This window comes from Mytilus californianus, unplaced genomic scaffold (assembly GCF_021869535.1).
Source record: "Mytilus californianus isolate M0D057914Y unplaced genomic scaffold, xbMytCali1.0.p SCAF_2, whole genome shotgun sequence".
NCBI lineage: Eukaryota > Metazoa > Mollusca > Bivalvia > Mytilida > Mytilidae > Mytilus > Mytilus californianus.
Window position 1 is genome coordinate 134,267,055 of NW_026262668.1, and position 23,000 is coordinate 134,290,054.

A 23,000-nucleotide genomic window follows, 5' to 3' on the forward strand; every position below is an offset into this window, starting at 1 on the left:
CATAATTGATTTAATGAAAGATTGTTTACTTAGAATTTTAATTAGTTCAAAAGGTAAGGGAGTTTATAAAGTCTCAATGTAAGATCGGAAGAATGTACAATGTCCCCAGGTAAGATCGGAAGACTGTATAATGTCTCCAGGTACGATCGGAAGAATGTATAATGTCTCCAGGTAAGATCGGAAGAATGTATACTGTCTCAATGTATAAGATCGGGGAAAAAAACTAGTATGATGTCTCAAAGTAGGATCGGAAGAACGTATAATGTCTCAACGGAAGATTTGGAAGATTACAACATCTCAATTTAAGTTCGGGAGAATGTACAGGTATAAGGTCTCAATGTACCGAATCAGAAAAATTTAATCGATGTCGAGGTGAAGATCGGAAGAATGTATTGCGTTTCAATGTAAGATCGAGAGAATTCGAATGTCTAAATGTAAGAATTCATAACGTCTCATGAACGCTCGAGCCCCAAAAAGAGTAGCCACATTCATTAAATCATCAACTTTTGCACGAGAGACTACTTCTTAATAATTTCTTAATTTATTGACGAAGAATTCAAGAAAAGAATCTTATAAACCATGTCAGTATCAAACCCACTCTCTTTACCTGAGACAGTGGTGTACACAACATAAGAACAAACTTTAAAATCCGTTGCTTTATAACTAAATAGATGGGTACAAAGCACAAAAAAAAAAAACAAGTAACATAAAAACAATTACACAAGGCACCGATATAGGAGTTATCGCAGTGAAAGCTAGTTGAGTATTATCAATCCGTACACATCAAACGTATTTAGTACAAAGAAGTCATAAACAGTCTGGAAATATAGTTAGCTGTGGATAAAAGACACAGAAAATCTACAAATAAAAAACGGTTCTATGTATCGTTTTAGGGGGGGGGGGCAATTTTCTTTTTTTATTTCCGTTTTTACTCTTTTTATTTTTTTTTTATTATTATCATTATTATTATTCATTGTGTTATAATAGTTATCTTGGTGTAATCAGTGGTGTATAGAATTCAACATCGGTGTAAAATTCCGTACATCCCTGATTACACCAAGATAACGAATTTATTTCTTATTTTAAGTTCCTTTACTTATTTTATACCGGGGAATAAAATTTAAAATTTGTTATCATGGAAGAGCTTCCACTACACATTTTTTCAACACCGATGTATTGCCTTTTTCAATTTTTTTTATTTGTAGGAACTTTGTAAAATATTTATAATTTAGGGGATTTTTTTAAGAAAAAGAAATGTTTTTCTAAATTTGAAAAAAAAAAATTGCAATTACGCATTTTTTTTTTTATTTTTGCAAAATTTTATCTTTTTTTAAATTTGGCAAAATTTTAATTGTGCAATTTTGAACATTTGAATTTTTGCTATTTTCTTATTTTTTTGCTAATTTTGGCAATTTTGGCAAACTTCTATCACCGGGTGAACTGGGTGGGGTGTTTTTTTTTACACCAGGGTACTTAACCAATCAGATTGCATGATTTCTTGCTTCATAAGAAATAAAAATGATTGTAATTCTATGGTATCAATATAAAATATAAAATCATTGGTTATTATTATTAACCGTGACTTACTATGATCATAGACAGTGGTATACACAGGTAGCGGTTAAGATGTAGGTTAATAATATTTGTAAACAAACAAAAACGTGGTGGGATTTAATTCTAAAAATAATAACTAATCATTAGAGAGAACTAGGACGACCTTAAAATAAACGACCAATGAACGATCGCTTTAAATATACAACGTTTCTTTAAGCAGCCATTTTATTCATTTTCATAAATCACATGTTGTCGCATATAAGGACCAAAGTGCGTTGAATTAGACAACATAAAGACGCGTGTCAACCTAGTTTTGACTAGAAACTATGATAAAACATATTTTGTCTTGTAGACTAATCTGACAAGGTGTGATATTTGCGATTTCAAATTCAGAAAACATACTTTGATTTTGAGGACAGAGAATCGTAACCAACGACGCCTACCAGCTTCAGCAACAAAAACAAAGTCAAAAGACTGAAAAGGAATGAGATTCTCTAAATGATTAAATATTAAGAACGAAATCCAGTGATGTCTAAGCATGAATTGATGTCTTACAAGATTGTTGTGGTTGGAGATGGAGGCGTGGGAAAATCAGCTCTCACCATCCAGTTCTTTCAGAAGATGTTTGTAGAGGATTATGATCCTACAATAGAAGACTCATACATTCAACACACAGAAATCGATGGCAAGATGTGTATATTAGATGGTAAGGAGCTTATTAAAGGTGATCAATAACAGATGACAGGGTTTACACATACATGTCCCATAGAGTTCCAGGTACAAATTTAAAACCAGTTCAACATTGCATCAGATGTTGGTTTCACATGTTTCATGTTTTCCTGCTTCTCTTTTCATAGTTGCAATGAACATATAGCCAAAAGCCATATTCCCTTTTCAATGTTTTCTCTCAGATTTTAACACCCTCCCCTTCCTAACCTTTCTCACAAAATATATTTCTTTTTCATGCATATTTACATTTGTGTACTTTCATGAACCCATAAACTCAGAAATATAATGACCTAATTAGTATAGCTTCAATCCAGATTGGATTTGGGTTCCCTAATGTAAATTCCTTTCCGTACTTTGAAATCTTCCATCCCTAGCTTTGCTGTCTTACTATAACTAAGATGATATAGTCTGGCCTTCTTTTAGGGTAAGACTTGGTTTACTTTAATTCTTTTTTGGATTGGGACCCCTTAAGTAAAAGAAGGCTGAAATATTTGTTATAGTATTTATAAGTGGTATATATTGTGAATTTTTGTAAAAGAATGACTGCAAATTTTAGGGGACGACCATTTGATTTTTAGGGCGACTGGAGAATTTTTGCAGACAGAATATCCATTCACCTATATATAGCTATTGCTGCATTTGTACATGTAGTCCTGTTTGTTTATTTTTTTTATCTTTTGAACGCAATTATCTACTGTACTTTTTTTGGGCAGAAAAATTCCTCACTTCTAATTTCAGTATGTATTACTTGGTTGGATATATACATGTAGTATGTTTCATGTATGTATCATTCTAATTGTGTAAAGGACAAATTGAATTTGATTGTGACATGTAAATGACTGTCAGGACACATAAAGTTGTTAGTCCCTGGACATTAAAACCTTTGTATTGTTATGGTTCTATAAAACCGTTTGTATACTTCAGTTATAATCTGACCATAAAACTGTCATCATCTTATAGTCCATAAATTTATACTGCGGGACATGTTTAAATGATTTTCTGATAAAAACTTCCAACTGTGGTAGACATTTACTTTAGATTATCATCAATGAAATATTTTATTGTCCACTTACAGTGTATAAAGCAAGAGATGACCATAGGTGACCAACACTTTATATCGCCAGGACAGAGTGTAACAATGAAGAATTGTGGGTCCCAACTATTTATTAGATTATATAAAGCTTAATCATTTCAATGTGATAATTTATGTGAAGTGTTTGTTAATTTAACACTAAATACATACATGACATAGGTGAATATGTACCTGTAGGTATATAATGAATGATACAGTCTTTCTCATATGTACAAAATGAATATCTTGGTGTTATAAAGTATATGTTAATACTCAGACATAATCATATTAAATGGACTTCATTTAAAAATTAAACCACCCATATAATTACAAATGACATTTAAACACTCAATTACAAATATCCCCCAGCATAACATAACATCAAGAAAGTCAACCAGAATGGCCTCTAAATTTTCTATGTATCATTAAAATGAAATTAAAATATGTCTTAGAAGTTAGATTATTTTCTGTTATTCCTCACAATCTACATGTTTGTACATGGCAATGAAGCAACTACAGCTTCAATATAATATTTCTTTTTATTTTAGACAGAAATGTACAGCTGAACATAATAAGGGTCAATTACTGGTTAGAGTCAGGTGCTTTTGACCTAAGAAAACAAAGTGATCACCATTTTCACAACAGAGTACTAAAATATTTTGTATTGAACAAACTTGTGGAGCCTCTGCCCAGTTTGTTGGAGATTAATGATTTTTTATACCACATGTTATATATTGTAAGATTTTGGGAGCTAGCTTGTTGATTGTTTATTACTTTTATTGCTGTAGAATTTGTTTGAAAAATTTATATTTCCATTTGTTTGAAAAAAAGTTATATTTCCATTTGTTTGGTGAAATTTTTGCTTTGGGTTTACCATTTTAACCATGCCATACAACTGACATGACTGACCCCAGTAAGCTAGATTGAATTTGACACTCACTGAGCATATTAAAATCTCCATGTTTATCAATAATGTGTATAACTCAATGGATCAACCTATATGTATACTTTTGAAATTAAAAAAAAGTGCACTTTTTTCTGCAATAATTCCCCCTCAAACAAACAGAGTCATTTATGACAATTAAAGGGTCCATGATCAATGAGCAAAGTAATTTATTACTAAATTACAATTATTTTTTTTATAATTGAGAGACACAAATAATTTTAATAATGCCTAAAGCATATGTAAAAAGCATTAATACAACTTATTATATAAAATATTAACACACAAATATTCTCAATGGGTTGCATATAAACATGTCAACTATATTGATAGTTTTCTGAGTTCAAAACATAAAAGTTCTGATAATTTTCAATACCTCTAGATTTAAAAAAAAAGCCAATTGAACTTAGCACTTGTACATGTATGTACAATGTATTAAGATTAGGTTAATGTTCCTGCTAACAAATTGGATTTTTTTTAATAATTAAGTACATCACTTGACAACAGTGGCCATCAGTACCTAAGTACCATTAAAGTTTAATTGTCATTATACCAATAAGAATTTAAAATAATTAAAAGGAGATGTATGTGGCTAGGTCAATAAAACAGCTAGTATGATTCTAAGTAAATATTCATATTTTATGTATTTAAATTTTTCCTAAAAAGGTGTGTAACTTGAACCTTGACAAATTTAGATCTGAGAAAATAAGAGATTTATAAACTGGTAGTGAAAAGACTTAATTATCAACATCCTGTCCAAGAGAAATTTCATATCTTTTTATGTAAACATATCAGTCAAATGAAGACAGGTTTATGATTAATTTTTGTCATTGATTTTTGTTGAAAAGCAGAGGTAAAGATTTAAATATCTCAGCATTTTAAATTTGTGATGTTAACAAAAATTAAATAGTGTCATGGTACAAATCTATTAAAGATTTGTGTCAGGTATTTGTATTTAATATTGCGTGATACTATTAGTGATACTATTAAACGGGAAGTTAGGGTTCATATTCATCTAACAAAAGAGATTCATTATAGAAAGGAAGTTGTGGGATAGGTGACATACATTTCCTTGTATTTGGAATATTAGTTATTCACACCTAAAGTGTCTTTGGGCCAATATCTTAACTTACTTAACCTCAGTCCTGATGTTTACCTTTTTCTCATCTTTCATACTTATTAATTACATTATTATGTACATTACTTCTATAACTTCTATCAGTTATAACCACAGTGGTGTAGAAGTAGACTTAAAATGGGGGCTGCAAACTTCTAAAAGTGACAAGCAACAAAAAACACTTTTATATAGTCAAAGAGTCTAGAAGTTAGTGTCAGCTTTAATTTTTTATCCCTTAGTGTCTGTTGTCATTGTCTGTTAACTTTTAAAAATCTTCTCCTCTGAAACTACATGGTCAAATTAAACCAAACTTTACCACAATCATCAGTAGGGTATTCAGTTTAACAAATGTGTCCTATATATGACCCCGTCTGCTAACCAAGATGGCTGACATGGCTAAAAATAGAACATAGGGGTAAAATGCAAGTTTTGCCTATTATTTTGAAAATAGCTATAAATAGAAAAATCTGTCAGTGCAAAAATTGGCAAAATTTTGAGCTCTACCTATTATCTATTTACATCAAAACTGTCAGACGAATTCTTATAGGAGTTATTACCCTTAAATGACAATTTTTTTTTTAAATTTGCCTTTTATCTGGAAAATTATAATAGATGGATAGAATTTATGTAAATGCATCATTTCCCATAAGTTGCAATATTTAATCTGGCTATTTATTAATGGTGTTCAACAAATACAACAATAAAAGCTCACAAACATTTGGTTTTTTGATTTTTTTCAAAATTTTAATATGTTAAGAAGAAAAAAATTTCAGAAATTTTTATGTATAACTTAATTATATCAATTTTTTCTGAACATTTTAACAACTTTTTGTTCATTTTGGGGTTTTCTTGTCCTAATTAGGAAATTTATGCCATTGAGATTAAATTGGGAAATTTTCAGAGTTATCACCGGTTCCTTGTAGGGTAAGAATTCCTTTTGAATCCCCCAACATGTACATGTACATGTATGACTATGTTTGTCTACCAACAAAGGGGGTACAACAGAAGTATTTCAGTGATTTGATTTTGGGGGACATAGTGCTAATTAAAAACATGTATCTCGAGTATCCATGGATTTGGGGTGCTATTTGAAAATACATGATAGAACACTAATTTAAACTTTTGTGGATTTTTATTTAATTAACAAAAATAATCCAAACTGATTTACTTGCAATTTTGGTATCATAGTAATGGCACTGAAATAAAGTGACTGGTAAATTTGATCATGTTGATATTCAGAATAACGTGTATTGGAAAATGAAGCACTTGATTTTATTACAATACTCCTTTGGTTATATATCTCTTACTTGTGTGAAATTGACAATACCACTAAGTTAGAGCAGAAGCAATTTCCAATTTCATAAGAGCTTATATCAAGTTATAAATATACATTTTTAAGATTCATAATAAGTAACCAGTTCAATCTGTTTCAACAATAATGTTGTTGGCAGTTATTATGTCTGTTGAATTCATGTCAGAATTATTTTGAACATTGATTTCAGATTATTGTCTCACCTGTGACATATATGCAATACTAAGACATTAAAGAGATTTTTTATATTTTTTTGTGGGAAGCTTTATATTTTATTGGATAAAAGACCTGGATAGTTCATATCTTTATATACAGATATCTTAAGGGATGAAGTTCCTCTGTACTTTGCCCTTGACCTTATTTTCAAGGTTCAATTACTAAATAAAAAATATTTTAGTATAGGTTTCTTTTTCACATGATTGTAATTTGTACCTTAATTGATTAGCTATATATATATATATATATTTACATGTATAGATATGTATATAGGACATCAATTCATTCATCAGTCACGTCTCAGTCATTACAGCTGAACGGACATGCTTGGTCATCTCCTCTTTACCAGCAAACTAAGATGTTGGACTGCTGGTGGATGGCTCAACGACATACTACTTTTGATGACAGAAACCAACTAAACGGTGTACAGTCTATATAAATGTCCGCGTCAGCATATGCCATACACTTCAAAACCCATTGTGGATGGGGGAGTGTTATGCTGCCTGATGTCTGAGGGCCCTGTATCCGTGGTGTTAGATAGTGGACCGTCATTTCACCGTCTCACGACAGTCCTGATAACACTTGCTGTCATCATTATTACTACGTCCTAGACTCATCAACCAATACTTCATCATCCTGGTTGGCGGACTGCACAGCTGACCTACCTGGCCCTGAAAACAGCCGTTGTAAATGCACTATACTTCAAACCAAACCAAAATAGTCAACAAACCAAATAGATCCATGCAAAACCAAAATGACTGCCTTTTCCAACTTTAAGACAACAACAACCACATTCCAATGCTCATCAAACACCGTCAGCCGACCATGCGAGGGCTTAACAGCCAGTCAAGGTCGTTAAACAACCCCTAGGAGTAGTAGTAGTAGTATATAGGAATCACCCTGTGTGTATCCATCTGTATACATGGTCATGTGCCTTGTAAGTGCAGTTTTTAAAGGTCTAAATGGAGATGTTGATGAAACTTAACACAGTTGTAGAAAATCACAGTGCATTTTATAAATTTTGGGAATTGCATGGAGGCAATTTTGATGTAATTTTGAAAATATTCTGTTAACTTTAGAAAAAAGATGCTTTTTAAAGAAAATATACTTGTCAATAAAAGGCAAATCTACTTTAAAAAGAAAAATGATAGAAGTTTGATGCACATTGAATCACATTGCTGGTATTCTGGGTATTAATTTGAGCCCTTAACCATATCTGTACATCAACGATTGTCAGATAAACAAGACTTAATACAAACAAATTGTCTAAAAATTGACTTCATGGTTACACTCTACCAGTGTGTATCGGTTACACTCTACCAATGTGTATCGGTTACACTCTATCAGTGTGTATTGGTTACACTCTACCAGTGTGTATAGGTTACACTCTACCAGTGTGTATAGGTTACACTCAACCAGTGTGTATCGGTTTAACACTCTACCAGTGTGTATCAGTTAACTTACTCTACCAGTGTGTATCTGTTACACTCTACCAGTGTGTATTGGTTACACTCTACCAGTGTGTATAGGTTACACTCAACCAGTGTGTATCGGTTTAACACTCTACCAGTGTGTATCGGTTAACTTACTCTACCAGTGTGTATCGGTTACACTCTACCAGTGTGTATTGGTTACACTCTACCAGTGTGTATCGGTTACACTCTACCAGTGTGTATCGGTTTAACACTCTACCAGTGTGTATCGGTTTAACACTCTACCAGTGTGTATTGGTTACACTCTACTAGTGTGTATTGGTTTAACACTCTACCAGTGTGTATGGGAAAGGGTTAATTGTCTTGACACATCACATGATAGACATCTGTCATCATCTGTCTATTGTTGAAGACTTTAAGATGATTTCTAGAGGACTTTTGATTACTTGTGTTGTTGGGTTGCTTTCTCATTGACATATATTAACCCCATCACTCTTTTCCCCTTATCTCTTTTATTTACATTGAATGTAAGGACTGTTAACTGAGTGCATGTTTGCCTAATGCATCAATGTCTGGACATGTGCAATCTGAATAATATGCAAATTTTTCAGGTATGTGTGTGTCCAAATTCTTTTACTTGGTTTTAAAGTACATACATTGTACAAATGCCTTCGAGCAAGGTATGAAATTGTCATTTTATTAGTCTGACTAAACACTTATGTAATAAGTAGGTAAGATACTTAAACAAATTTATAAAAGTTTTCCCCAAAACTAATATCCACAATTTGTCACATAATTTATACAGACAATCATGTCTTCATTAACCTTTTATACCTCAAAGTCTTATATAAGTTCACATTAAACAGGTGTATTTATACCACATCTTCTTATTTGTATTTACATTAACAAGTTCAATTATTGAAGTATATGTAACAGTAGGTAGTCCAAGATTAATATACAGTGCCTATCATATACATTATATATCTATTTAATAAACAATGAATTATACATGGTTAATATTGTCTAGAGCAGTATATCATAATGTACAACCTGTGAGTGTATTACCATATACTGTGAGGGACAATAACCCTTATATTATATAGTACCAAATATTTCACCAACATTTATACTTCCTCCAATTCCTGTCGCTATGAAGCTTGCAGTAATGACCCGATGTCAAATTCTGTCATCTTTTAATCTCTTGTCTGCTTGTATGCAAATACTGTTTTACTTGGAACCTCTCTAGTGCAGTGCAAACCTTCTTCAAGGAGAAAGTATGGGATGAAATATCGACCAAATGCAATATATTTAACTCATTGGAAATGTTCTACTTTTTAGATATATTTGTAAAGGAAGACCATTAAAAAATATCTGCAAACATTTACATTATTATTTTAATAGAAATCTACATCAAATATTCATACTATTATAATACACCAAAAGTTAAAGCAAGAATGACCAGAAATACCCCACAGTTCAGCAGAGAGAGCAGACCACATCAACTACCCACACTCCACTACTCTGAAAAAAAAATAGACGTAGTAACAAAAATTTCTTTCTACACAATATAATTTACATTGCAACCTTTGGTGTTATTTTTATACGACAGCAAAAAAATTTTGTGGTCGTATATTGGTATGACGTTGGCGTCGTCGTCCGAAGACACATTGGTTTTCGCACTCTAACTTTAGCTTATGTGAATGGATCTCTATGAAATTTTACCACAAAGTTCAATACCACAAAAGGAAGGTTGGGATTGATTTTGGGGGTTATGGTACCAACAGTTTAGGAATTAGGGGCCAAAAAATAGCATTTTTGTAACTTCCAGACATAACTTGTGTGTTAGTGTATGGATCTCTCTGACATTGTACCACAAGGTTCCATATCACAAAGGGAATGCTGGGATTGATTTTGGGGGTAATTGCATCAAAATTTTAGGAATTAGGGCCAAAAAAGGGGCAAAAAACAAGCATTTTTCTAGTTTCATGACAATAACTTGTTTGTAAGTGTAAGGATCTTTCTGAAGTTGTACTACAAGGTTCCATATCACAAAGGGAAAGCTGGAATTTAGTTTGGGGGTAATTGCCCAAAACATTTAGGAATAAGGGGCCAAAAGGGGGCCAAAAATAAGCATTTTCTAGTTTCCAGACAATAACTTGTGTTCAAGTGTATGGATCTCTCTGAAATTGTACTGCAAGTTACCATACCACAAAGGGAAGGCTGGGAGGGACTGATTTTGGGGGTAATTGCCCCAAAATTTTAGGAATTAGGGGCCAAAAAGGGGCAAAAAAACAAGCATTTTTCTAGTTTCAGGACAATAACTTGTGTGTAAGTGTATGGATCTTTATGAAATTGTACAACAAGGTTCCATATCACAAAGGGAAAGCTGGGTTTGAGTTTGGGGTAATTGCCCTAAACATTTAGGAATTTGGGGCCCAAAAGGGGCAAAAAAACAAGCATTTTTCTAGTTTCCAGACAATTACTTGTGTTCAAGTGTACGGATCTCTCTGAAATTGTACTGCAAGGCACCATACATTGTAACACAAAGGGAAGGCTGGGATTGAGTTTGGTGGTGATGAATCATAAGGGGGTTCAAAAAATTTGAAGGGGGATTTTTTTCCCCTTTTTTTATGCCCCCGCCGTAGCGGAGGGGGCATTAAGTTTTACCCTTGTCCGTCTGTACGTACGTACGTACATCCGTCCGTACGTCCCGAAATTGGTTTCCGTTCTCTAACTTGAGTTTGCCTCAACCAAATGTTATGAAACTTATACACAACGCTTATTACCACAAAACACATATCAAGTTTGAATTTTGGTGGCGTCACTTTAACCGATCTAGAGTTATGCCCCTTTATAAAAGGAAATATTGCAAAATTTTTAGTTTCCGTTCTCTAACTTAAGTTTGCCTCAACCAAATGTTATGAAACTTATACACAATGCTTATTACCACAAAACACAGATCAAGTTTGAATTTTGGTGGTGTCACTTTAACCGATCTAGAGTTATGCCCCTTTATAAAAGGAAAAATTGCAAAATTTTTATTTTCTTCTAAATATCAAGTTTATATAATATATTTTTAAAATTGGAGTTATCTTCCTTTGACCATGATTATAGTTGAATCAACTACAATCAATGCTTTATACAATGCAATGTTTAATTTTGACTTCCACTGATAAAACACAGATCAAGTTGAATTTGAGTAGTGTCACTTTTACCATTATTGAGTTATGCCCCTTTATAAATAGAAAGATTGCAAAATTTTTTAGTTTCTATTCTGTAACTGAAGTTTTCCCCAGCCAAACATTATGAAACCTATACACAATATTCATTACCACAAAACTCAGTAAGGATCAAGTACAATTTTTTTGTTTCAGTTCTCTAACTTGAGTTTGCCTCAACCAAATGTTATGAAACTTATACACAATGCTTATTACTACATAATACAGATTAAGTACGAAATTAGGTGGCAACACTTTTACCATTCTAGAGTTATGTCCCTTTATAAATATAAAAATTGCTGAATTTTTTAGTTTGTCTCAAACAAATGTTGTAAAACTTATACACAACCGTTCTAGAGTTATGCGTGTTTACAAATAGAAAAATTGCTGAATTTTTAGTTTCTGTTCTCTACTTAAGTTAGCCTTAACCAAATGTTATGAGACTTACACACAATGCTTATTACCACAAAACTCAGATCAAGTTCAAATTTGGGTAGTGTCACTTTTACCGTTCTTCAGTTATGTCCCTTTATAACTATATGATATGCAAGCGGGGGCATCATCTGTGTCCACATGTGGACACTATCCACATTTATTTCTTTATTTTCCATTTTAAATTGGTTATTTCTGATTTATATATAAAAGCAAATAATAATGATATGGTTTGAATAGGTAAATTAAAAAATTTTAAGTTCTTAGACCACATTCATTCTGTGTCAGAAACCTATGCTGTGTCAAATATTTAATCACAATCCAAATTCAGTGCTGTATCAAGCTTGAATGTTGTGTCCATACTTGCCCCAACTGTTCAGGGTTCGACCTCTGTGGTCGTAACCAGCTGCGCCCAGCGGAGCATTTTATTTATCTGTCGATTGGTGAATTTTGAATTTATAAAGTTTTATTTATTTATTTATAGTTCTGGATACAGCAGGACAAGAAGAGTTTAGTGCTATGAGGGAACAGTACATGCGGAAGGGTGATGGCTTCCTGTTAGTGTATTCAGTAACAGACAGACAAAGCTATGAGAATGTACCAAGTTTTCATACACAAATCCTTCGTGTAAAGGATCGGTATGTATATATATATATATATCTGTAACCTGTGATTATGCTTTGGTTTACTCTGTTACTGATTGAACATTGCCTACTGGTCAATAGGTAAATTATTGAAAGTGTAATGGAAAAAAAAAGCAAGAAATGTTTGTAATTGATGTGCTACAGAAAACATGACTTCTTACACTGTATATCTACCACTGTACCTCTTAGTATGGAATATTTCTTACAGCAAAGTCGTCAACAGTTTAAAACTTGTAATAAGTTGAGGAAATACCTTGTATATCATAATTCTCCCAAAATTTTAATGTCATGTAAAACTTACCTTGAATAAAAGATGACCAAAGGCAGTGAACCTTAAAATATTGGTTATAACACCTTCATTCTAGTGGCATGTGGCAGGATTAAGCTAAAAAATACAAAATAATAGGTCTTAAGAAAGTTTTTAATATTAAAAAAAGAAGTTCAAGATTTAGTATGATCTATAGGTCATGGCACAGCCTTCAACAATGAGCAAAACCAATCCCACACAATAAGCTATAAAAGGCGTGAAAGGACAAATGTAAAAAGAATTTTAACAATGAAACTATGACCGGACCTTTGATGTACTGATTAGTTTTTATACGACCACAAAAAAATTTTGCGGTCGTATATTGGTATCACGTTGGCTTCAGAGTCGTCCGCAGACATTTGGTTTCTGGACAATAACTTTAGTTTAAGTGTATGGATCTCTATGAAATTTAAACAAAAGGTTCAATACCACAAAAGGAAGGTTGGGATTGTTTTTGGGGGTGATGGTCCTAACCGTTTCGGAATTAGGGGCCAAAAAGGGACTAAAACAAGCATTTTTCTAGTTTCAGGACAATAAATTGTGTTTAAGTGTATGGATTTCTCTTAATTTGTACCACATGTAACAAAAAAAAAAATCTTCAAAATTATTTTTTTTGGAAAAGGGGGGGGGGGGGGGGGGGGGGGGTAAACAAAAAAAATTTTTTTTTTGGGGGGGGGCAGTTTTTTTAAAGAAAATTCTCAAATATTTTTTTTTGGAGGGGGGTAAAAAAAAATTTTTTGGAGGGTCAATTTTTTTCCATCAAGATTTAAGAAATTTTCAATTTTCCAAAGAAAAAAAATAATTTTGCTAATTTGTTTGTATATAGTCTGAAAACAGATTTACTAAGTATTGCGCAACAGCACAGTGTATTTCACAACAGCAAGAAATCTTCAATTGAATATAAATTCAAATCATATAACCAATTTCAAGTTCTTTGACTACATTTATTCTGTGTCAGAACCTATAATGTGTCAAATATTTAATTACAATCCAAATTCAGACCTGTATCAAGCTTGAATATTGTGTCCATTTTTGCCCCAACTGTTCAGGGTTGGACCTCTGCGGTCGTATCCAGCTGCGCTCGGCGAAGCAGATTATTAAAATTATCAAGAGTGACAACTATTATATAATTTGACACTAATTAATAAGGGTAAAATACCTGACAGAGTACCTCACATTCTTATATTATTTGACACTTATTGTTAAAACTAACATATACTGTTATTGACCTGCCTTTCGATAAAACATAGATCATTCACAAGAAGCTTTAGCTATTAGAAAGTACTGAATGCATCCATAAATTTAAGCGAAATTTTCATTTATCCCCCAAATAAGTGAAAAAAAACTCTGCTATACGGTATGATATACAGCAAAAAACAACAATAACTGAATTACAGGCTCCTGGCTTCAGACAGGCACATATAGAATGTTACGGGGTTAAATATGTTAGCAGGCACCCAACCCTCCCCTAAACCTGGGACAGTGATACAAAAGAACAACACAAGAACAAGCTGTACAAAACAATAAATGAAAAACAAAAATGATATACAACAAGAAACAACAACCACTCAAAAACGCTAATGACTTGAGACTTCTGACTTATTGTGGATGAATACATACTTTAAAGCTGAGAGTATTCCAATATGTCCAATTGTCTTAAACTGTCTTCAGGCAAGAAACTAAAAAACTAAAGTTCTTAGTTATCCATATGCATGTTGTTTATAAACATACATTTTTTTCATAAATAAAACATTTGAATATGATTTTGTTAATGATTTGCAGAGATGACTATCCTATGATTCTGTGTGCCAATAAAGTAGACTTGGTTAGTCTGAGGAAAGTATCTGAGGAGGCTGGGAGAGATATGGCTTCACACTTAAGGGTCAGTATTTATACCAACCTTACAGTCCAACAATAAATTTAAATTCTTTCTATGAAATCAAAACATATTTGGGTTTGATTTAGTATTACTGTGGATTCATTATTGTTCGTTGGATACCAATTTTCGTGGATTTCGTGGTTATAGGTTAACCACGAAATTAAATGTTCAACAAATTTCAAATTTACTATAGGCTTGTATGCAGACATAGTCAAAAACCACGAAATTAAATATCCACGAACATGGAGGTTTTCCTGAATCCACGAAAATTGGTACCCACGAAAATAAATAAATCCACAGTATCAAAGTTTTAAGCATATGCAGTGAAATTTCATATACATTGTAATAAGAAATAGTTTAAAATTCTATGGTGGTGAAAAGGAGATAAAGATAATGTTGACAAGACAGCAACCCAGTAACATGAGTGAAACAATATAGATTGCTTCAGTCCATCTGAGCTTACAATCAATTGATATTTTATCCATGGACAATGGGGAAACTGTTCTGACTATTGATATGAGCATTCATAAAGTATGTGATGTATATTCCTACCCTTTTCTAATAAGATGTATTCACTTTAATTTGTACTTTACGTTTTACTTATTGTAGATTCCATATTTAGAAACTAGTGCTAAAGAGAACATAAATGTGGATCTGTCCTTTCATGAACTGGTCAGAGTTATAAGGTTAGTCAATTTTATAAGTGGATTTAAATTAAAATGTACTTTCACATGCTATAAGTAATAGTTTTTCCAGGAATAAGTTACTAGGTTTTTATTATACCTGCAGTTGTTGAAACACACTGTATATCAAAATATAAAGCTATGCACATAAATATATGCTGTTTTTACATGTATATTCAATATGAGAAGAGTGCAACAATGTTATATTCAATTGTAAGCATTAATATTTTAATTTTTATAAATGAATGCTTGAATATGTTGTGTGATTTTATTTGTCACACATTTTTTGTAGATTATTGACTTAAGCAGCTTTGTATTGAGTTAAATGTTTATGAAAAGGAAGCATTGTGGGTTTTTTAAGGAAAAAAGTACAATATTCACTTCTATTAAGTGCATTGCTATATAATTTTTTAAATTGTGACATAATCTGTAGATAAACCTGATGGTTATATAATTTTAAGCTCACCTGTACCAAAGGGCTAATGGCCATTGCTTTCACGTGGCATTCAACATGCATCTGTTACAGGGTCATAAAGTTTTTTTTACCATTTTCAAATTATTTCCATGACTTTTCTATGATGTTTTTTGAAAATATCCCCAAATGATAAAAAAAAAACAGACAAAACCCTTGTAAGCAAAGAGAAATGGTTTATGCTAAAAACATACTTGTGTGCCCCATTTAAATCTTGTAACAACCAGTAATCTTGTTACTGTAAATTCAGAAATTATTGCGTGCATTTATTATTGCGATTTTGTTGTTTTAAACTAAAATGCGATTTAAATTTTTGCGATATTGAAAACAAATCCTGTTTAATTCATATAAAAAATTTTCAAATGCGAGTTTAAATTATTGCGATTATAACCATGTCGCATTTTTCGCAATAATAAAAACATCGCGATAATTTCTGAATTTACAGTAACACAATAAAGTAGTTTTAAAGCACTGAAACATAATCAGAATTACTAAACTTAAATAGGAATAGGAGTGTACTACAGGTGTTTATTTATGAATTAGACCTACTCTTATAGTTTCAATGAAAGAGGATAACCTACACATTTAGTATTAAAAACATTAGTAAATTTATAAAAGTTTCCAAATTATTTGATAAATACTTTTGTTCTTCAAATTAATTTATCCATTTCTTTATCATTTTCTTCATTAAATATTTTTGAATGATCATTTTAAGACACTTTCAGCCTTCAAAAGACAATGTTCTGTTTAAAATCTGATTGATATTATATATAATTAAAAGATACCATGTAAACCATATAGTCTCTATGGAGATTGTTATTTTAAGTGTTGCCACACCTTCAGCAGACTTATAAAAAAGATTAACATAATCATTTGTAAACTTTTGCAGTATAAAATATTGCATAATTACTAACAACAACAGTATAATACTAAGATTAGTCCATATTGTTCTGAATATCTATCAATTAATTCAGGTCCTATGTTAAGCTTTCAAACATGATACAGTAGTGCCTAACCACCAAATCAAACATCAACAGACATACCATTTTTCCTCAATCCATAAATTTATGAATTCACAGTATATATTTTGACACTAGGTTATTCTGCCTGCTGCTTTTTACACTGTAAATATTTATTAGAGAATAATCTTTAGCACATTACAATGATACTCTGATTACTATCCTATAATTAGTTATTGAAAGTTATAATCCTTAAAATGAAATGTTTGATTTGATTTTTACAGGCAACAGCCTCCTGATTACAAGAAAGAAAGACGACGTCTTGGGAAGAAAAAGAGGAAATGTACCATACTGTGATCATCATCAGACTTGTCCCACCTGTTTATGTACTTACCATGATTGTAGAAGTTGACAAATATTCCACATAATTAGTTCTGTTAATTTTATGAGCACAAAAATCTAGTCATCAATTAAAAGAATATATAAATAAATGTGTATAAATATGTTAATATCATGTGTATAAATTTGTTAACATGAATAATGTCTGGAAGCCACATGTGGACACATTTGAGAATTTCAGTGAATTGATCACAATATATTTTATTCCTTTAAAAAACAATTTAAAAAGCATTTATCTCATTCCTGTATTCCAATTAGTTACACTGAAAAAATATGAAAGATAAAACAATTAAATAAAATTCATTTTTTTCATAGGGAAATGATAAGATGTTTAATAGATTTAGAATATATGAAAACTAAATCCAGATAATACCATAATGATGAATTCATGATCGTCCTGGATTTTATTCCCTATTCCACTGCCTATCTTGGCAGGGACTGGTAAATTGTTTTTAATTTTCTCAAGTGGCACAACCATTAATTTTTAAATGCATAATCTGTCTAGAAGGGGAGACAACTGGAATATGACTAGAAGTTCATTGATGTTTCAATGTTAATACATAAAAGTTATGATTATAAAATATTGTTAAGTTTCAGTTGTGAGTATTTTTTATAAGGTTATTTTGTTTATGGTTGTAACTTGCTAGTACGCCTAGTTATTGTTTAAGTGTACAGAGTTTGGAACAGAGAAACCACAAATATATACAAACTGGAATTTTTTATTAACAAGGAAGATAAATGTCCTTCAAAATTGGAATTTTTATGTCAGGAAAAAAATTACTACCTTCAAAACACATATTTGGTCATGTATATTATTTTAAGAAATGCAACATTAAGCTTACAAAAACCTAGATAATTTATTACGAATATTTGATGTTGATAAATGTCTAATTTTTTGCCTTTTTAAAATTACATGTAATGTTTTAACTACCTTCTGTGTTAAATAAATCACAACCAGAGCTAAGGACATTCCAAAGAAATGAACTGTTTTACAGGTTTTGTTTTCAAGGAATCATATACAGATTTCATTTGAGCAATTAAAAAAGTTATTCAAAAGTCTAAACAGGCCAAATCATATATTTATATCTATCACTGAAATTGAAGCTGGTCATTTACCTGTAAATAATTACATTACATATATGTTTCACGAGAATTTCTTAAATTTGATTGGCTAACAACAATTGCGCGTCATTCAAAAATTAACCTTCATATCAAAATGAAATGTTACATTCGTGATGACACGTGCTTCTACAAAAAGTGCACAGGTAAATAAAAGGAAAACTTGATAAAACTTTTTTTCATGGTCTTATTAGCATAAAAATGTAATATAAGAAAAGAATGCTTCTTTTTGTATTTTATTGGGGTATAAAAGGGTTGATTGTGCACACATTTCTAGAATGAAGTGCTTGTGCGCTTCATACGAAATGTGCTTCAGTCAACACTTTTACATCCAATAAAATTACAAAAAGAAACATTCATTTCTTAAATAACTGTATCAGTTTTTTTTTTATATACAGTCCATGATAATGATGTTCTTTATGGTTGTATGTAATTAGAGGAAACAAAACATTTATCTGACTTTACAAGATCAGTTTATCACCTGATGTAGGAAAGAACAAATCATAAGAGTTAATTGTTATTATTAATTGGATTAATGATTTGATTATGTTATATTTATATTTTTTGTTGATTTGTTTTATATTTTAACTTGGTGCATTACTCCTAGGGCTTGTTTATATTACATTTGTGAATACGTAATTGATGTTAACCGATCATTTTAATAACATGTATGTAAATCATAAATCATGCTTATTTTTGACAAACCTTACATCTCCTTTATTCCATTATAGTTGCAATAATTGAATGATTAGACTTTTCAGAAAATTGTAAAATAAATTAAGATATTGAAGTTAACAACATTAATTTGCTTACATATTGTAATCTTTATGGACAATGTTTTAGAGTGGACAGGTGCTAATCATGTGTAAAGCGAAAAATGATTCAAAAGAAAATGAAAAAAATTAATTTGGTTCTCAAAATAGTTGAAAAACAGGCAAATTAAACCCTTAATTTCCAAATTTAGCTAGTTTATAACATATAGCATACAATATATGTAACACTGACTCAGTTCAATACAATTTCAATAGATAAACCAGATAAATATGGTCCATAAATAAACCAGATAAATATGGTCCATAAATAAACCAGATAAATATGGTCCATAGATAAACCAGATAAATATGGCATATCTTTGCGGGCGTCATCTGTTCATTCAAAATATGAGATTGATTTATATGGTCAGGAGTTAGCATTTGACCCCCCATGTGTAGGAATTTTTAAAGGCGCTACTGGTGATATACACAAGTCATTTTAATTTTGATCTCTTGAATATATTTTTACAAAATTTTAGTCAGTGTAGAGTAAACTAGCCAATATAACTTATACATAGAATTTTACTGTTAGAATAATCATAGTTTATCATCCGCTCAATGTTTATAAAGTTTTCTACAAAACAAAGATTGCTAGCCATATAAGTCTACCACCATCAAACAGTTAAGATAAATTTAGTTAGAAAGTAATAGAAAAAGAATCTTCATTCTTGAAATACTAATTTAGGTAAAATTACTTCTATGTTACATTGATCTCAATTAAACTGTTATTCCCTTTGTGTTCAATGCAAGCCCATTGATGTTTGTTTAAAGTCCAAAAACCCAAAGTCTTACACAAAATTAAAATGATTTGATCAACAATGTAATTGTATTGTGGTGATTTGAATTATTGTTATTTACGATGTATGGTTTGTAATTATTCCAAAATTTAGCTACTAATAATGTGTCATACATGGATCATTTTGCTGGTAGATCCTTTCCATATTTGTGATGACAGTGATGTTACATGAGTATTAGGTTGTAAGACACCTTTTGTATGCCTATAAAAAAACCATGAAACCTTTTGCAATAGATTTACCCGTTACACGAACAACTTTTTACATTTGATTTTTATACTAAAATCCGAACAAAGATTTACTGTAAATTTATAAATACTGAAAACCTTATAACAAACTTTTAAGGAGAACATGAGAATAAACTTTTAAAGGAGATTTGAATACTAATAACCTGTGAAAAAACTTTAACATTAGATTTAATTACTAAAAACCTTTGAAAACACTCTTCCAGTAGATTTATTTACTTATAACAAAAAAAACCCAACTTTATAGTAGATTTATGAATACTGAAAACATTGAACTTTTAAAGTAGATTTATTAATACTGCACACCTTTAAAACCTTCAAAGCAGATTTAGATACTAAAAATATGAGAATGAACTTTTACTTAAGATTTGAATACTAAAAACCTGTGAAGAAAACTTTTACATTAGATTCAATTAATAATAAACACAAACAAACATTTACAGTTGATTTATAAATACTGAAACCCTTTGAACAAACTTTTTAAGTAGAATTAGAAATACTGAAAACCTCTGACTTTTAGAAGAGAGACAAAGAATACCAAAGGTACATTCAAACTCATAAGTCGAAAATAAACTTGACAGCGCCATGGCTAACAAAGAAATAGACAAACAGACAAACAACAGTACACAAAACACAACAGTAGATTTATAAATATTAAAAACCTTTGACGTTTTAAGCAGATTTATTTAATACTGAAAACTTTTGCAACATTTTAAGCAGATTTATATACTAAAAACCTTTGCACAAACTTTTACAGCAGATTAAACTACTAAAAACCTTACATGAACAATTTTTGTTTGTTTAAGAAACCATATTCCCTGTTGTGCCATATTATAAATGATGTATATATTATAATGTTAAAATCACTGTTGAATGAATAATTAGAAACACTGGTTATAATATGTTTATATTTAAAAGTGTTCCTACACAGATATTTATATGGTAAGGAGCATCCATTGTTTATCCTTTTGAACTTTGTTTACAAAATATGCTGGCACAACCATCTGCCATGCAATTTAAACAATACAAAACAATTATTTTACCTAAGTTGAAATTTTAATTAACAGATTTTTAAACTGTTTATGGCAGTATAAGTTTATGTTTTTGTTGTTTTTGTTTTGAGGCAATATTACATTCCAGAAGTTAGAACCTCTTTTGTTTTCTTTTAACCTCATACTGCATGTACATTCAATTATATAGTTATAAATGATGTTATAGATAATTCACACCATGTTTTATTTTTAGAGTTTATTGACACATATTATTTGTTATGTTAATATAATTTTCAGTCTATCTCTTATATGTGAGAAAATTCACTTTTTATCTGTCTTTTGACATGATTTTGAGTAGATATATTTCATTCAATAATTCCCATGAAATACCGTTAAATCAGAGGAAGGGCAGTGCAAAAAGTGTAGATTTTTATGTTCATACATAATTGCAAGGTCATTTTCAAGGTATAAAAAGTTGATAAATTAGGATTTTGAAAATTCTTACTGTTATACAGTATCAAAGAAAACTATGAATTATGCAATAATTTTAAACTGATTCTATGAGCCTAAACCATTTTGGTAAATGTTGACTATTCTGAAAAATGCAGGTTGTAATACGTATTAGGCTTTCAAACATTATAACTATCAGTTTATTGTTTATTTTTGCATTTTCCTTTCTCTGACTCGAGGAAAATGTGACAAAAAGTAAGATTGTATGTGAACTGCAGCAAAGTAAAGATAGGTTGTATTTTTTACTTACACATAATGTTATTTTTACATGTATTAACTGATTTTATTTACTAATTTCTATGTAGGAAAGAAACAAATAAATGAGTATCTTTCAATTGTTAAAGAGATATGAAAATATATGTTGTTCAAATGTAGCAAAAAAATGAGATTTTTCACTTTTACATGTAAAATGATCTCAATTGTTCTATGTTAGAATACATTTTTGTAAAATTTAGATATGACAAAATAAAACGTCATCAATATTCATTATAGAAAAAAAATAATGAAATAGTCTTAACTTAATAAAGTCGTGAAAATTGAAACTGTTTAGTTTATTCCCAGTCTGTTTAGTCCATTTTTGGTAATATCCTTTTGTCGTGGCTCGCTACTTATACATCCCGCCATTGTGTTATTGTACTATGGTCATTTTTTATACGACTGCAAAAAAATTTTTTGCAGTCGTATATTGGTATGACGTTGGTTTCGTCGTCATCGTCCGAAGTCACATTGGTTTTCGCACAATAACTTTAGTTTAAGTGAATGGATCTCTATGAAATTTTACCATAAGGTTCAATACCACAAAAGGAAGGTTGGGATTGATTTTGGGGGTTATGGTACCAACAGTTAAGGAATAAGGGGCCAAAAAGAGACCAAAAATAGGCATTTTTGTTACTTTCAGACAATAACTTGTGTGTTAGTGTATGGATCTCTCTGACATTGTACCACAAGGTTCCATATCACAAAGGGAATGCTGGGATTGATTTTAGGGGTAATTGCCTCAAAATTTTAGGAATTAGGGGCCAAAAAATGGGCATAAAACAAGCATTTTTCTAGTTTCATTACAATAACTTGTGTGTAAGTGTATGGATCTTTCTGAAATTGTACTACAAGGTTCCATATCACAAAGGGAAAGCTGGAATTGAGTTTGGGGGTAATTGCC

General features: G+C 30.9%; 1 protein-coding gene across 1 annotated transcript; it reads left to right on the forward strand.

Annotated features, from left to right (window-relative positions):
• The first annotated feature begins 1,765 nt into the window (after window positions 1-1,765).
• Window positions 1,766-22,383, forward strand: LOC127731094 (ras-related protein M-Ras-like). Its single transcript, XM_052239954.1, has 5 exons — window positions 1,766-2,260; window positions 12,511-12,664; window positions 14,760-14,859; window positions 15,466-15,542; window positions 17,255-22,383. The coding sequence occupies exons 1-5, from the start codon at window positions 2,083-2,085 to the stop codon at window positions 17,325-17,327; spliced, it is 582 nt and encodes a 193-aa protein (XP_052095914.1). The 5' UTR covers window positions 1,766-2,082; the 3' UTR covers window positions 17,328-22,383.
• Window positions 22,384-23,000: the final 617 nt, after the last annotated feature.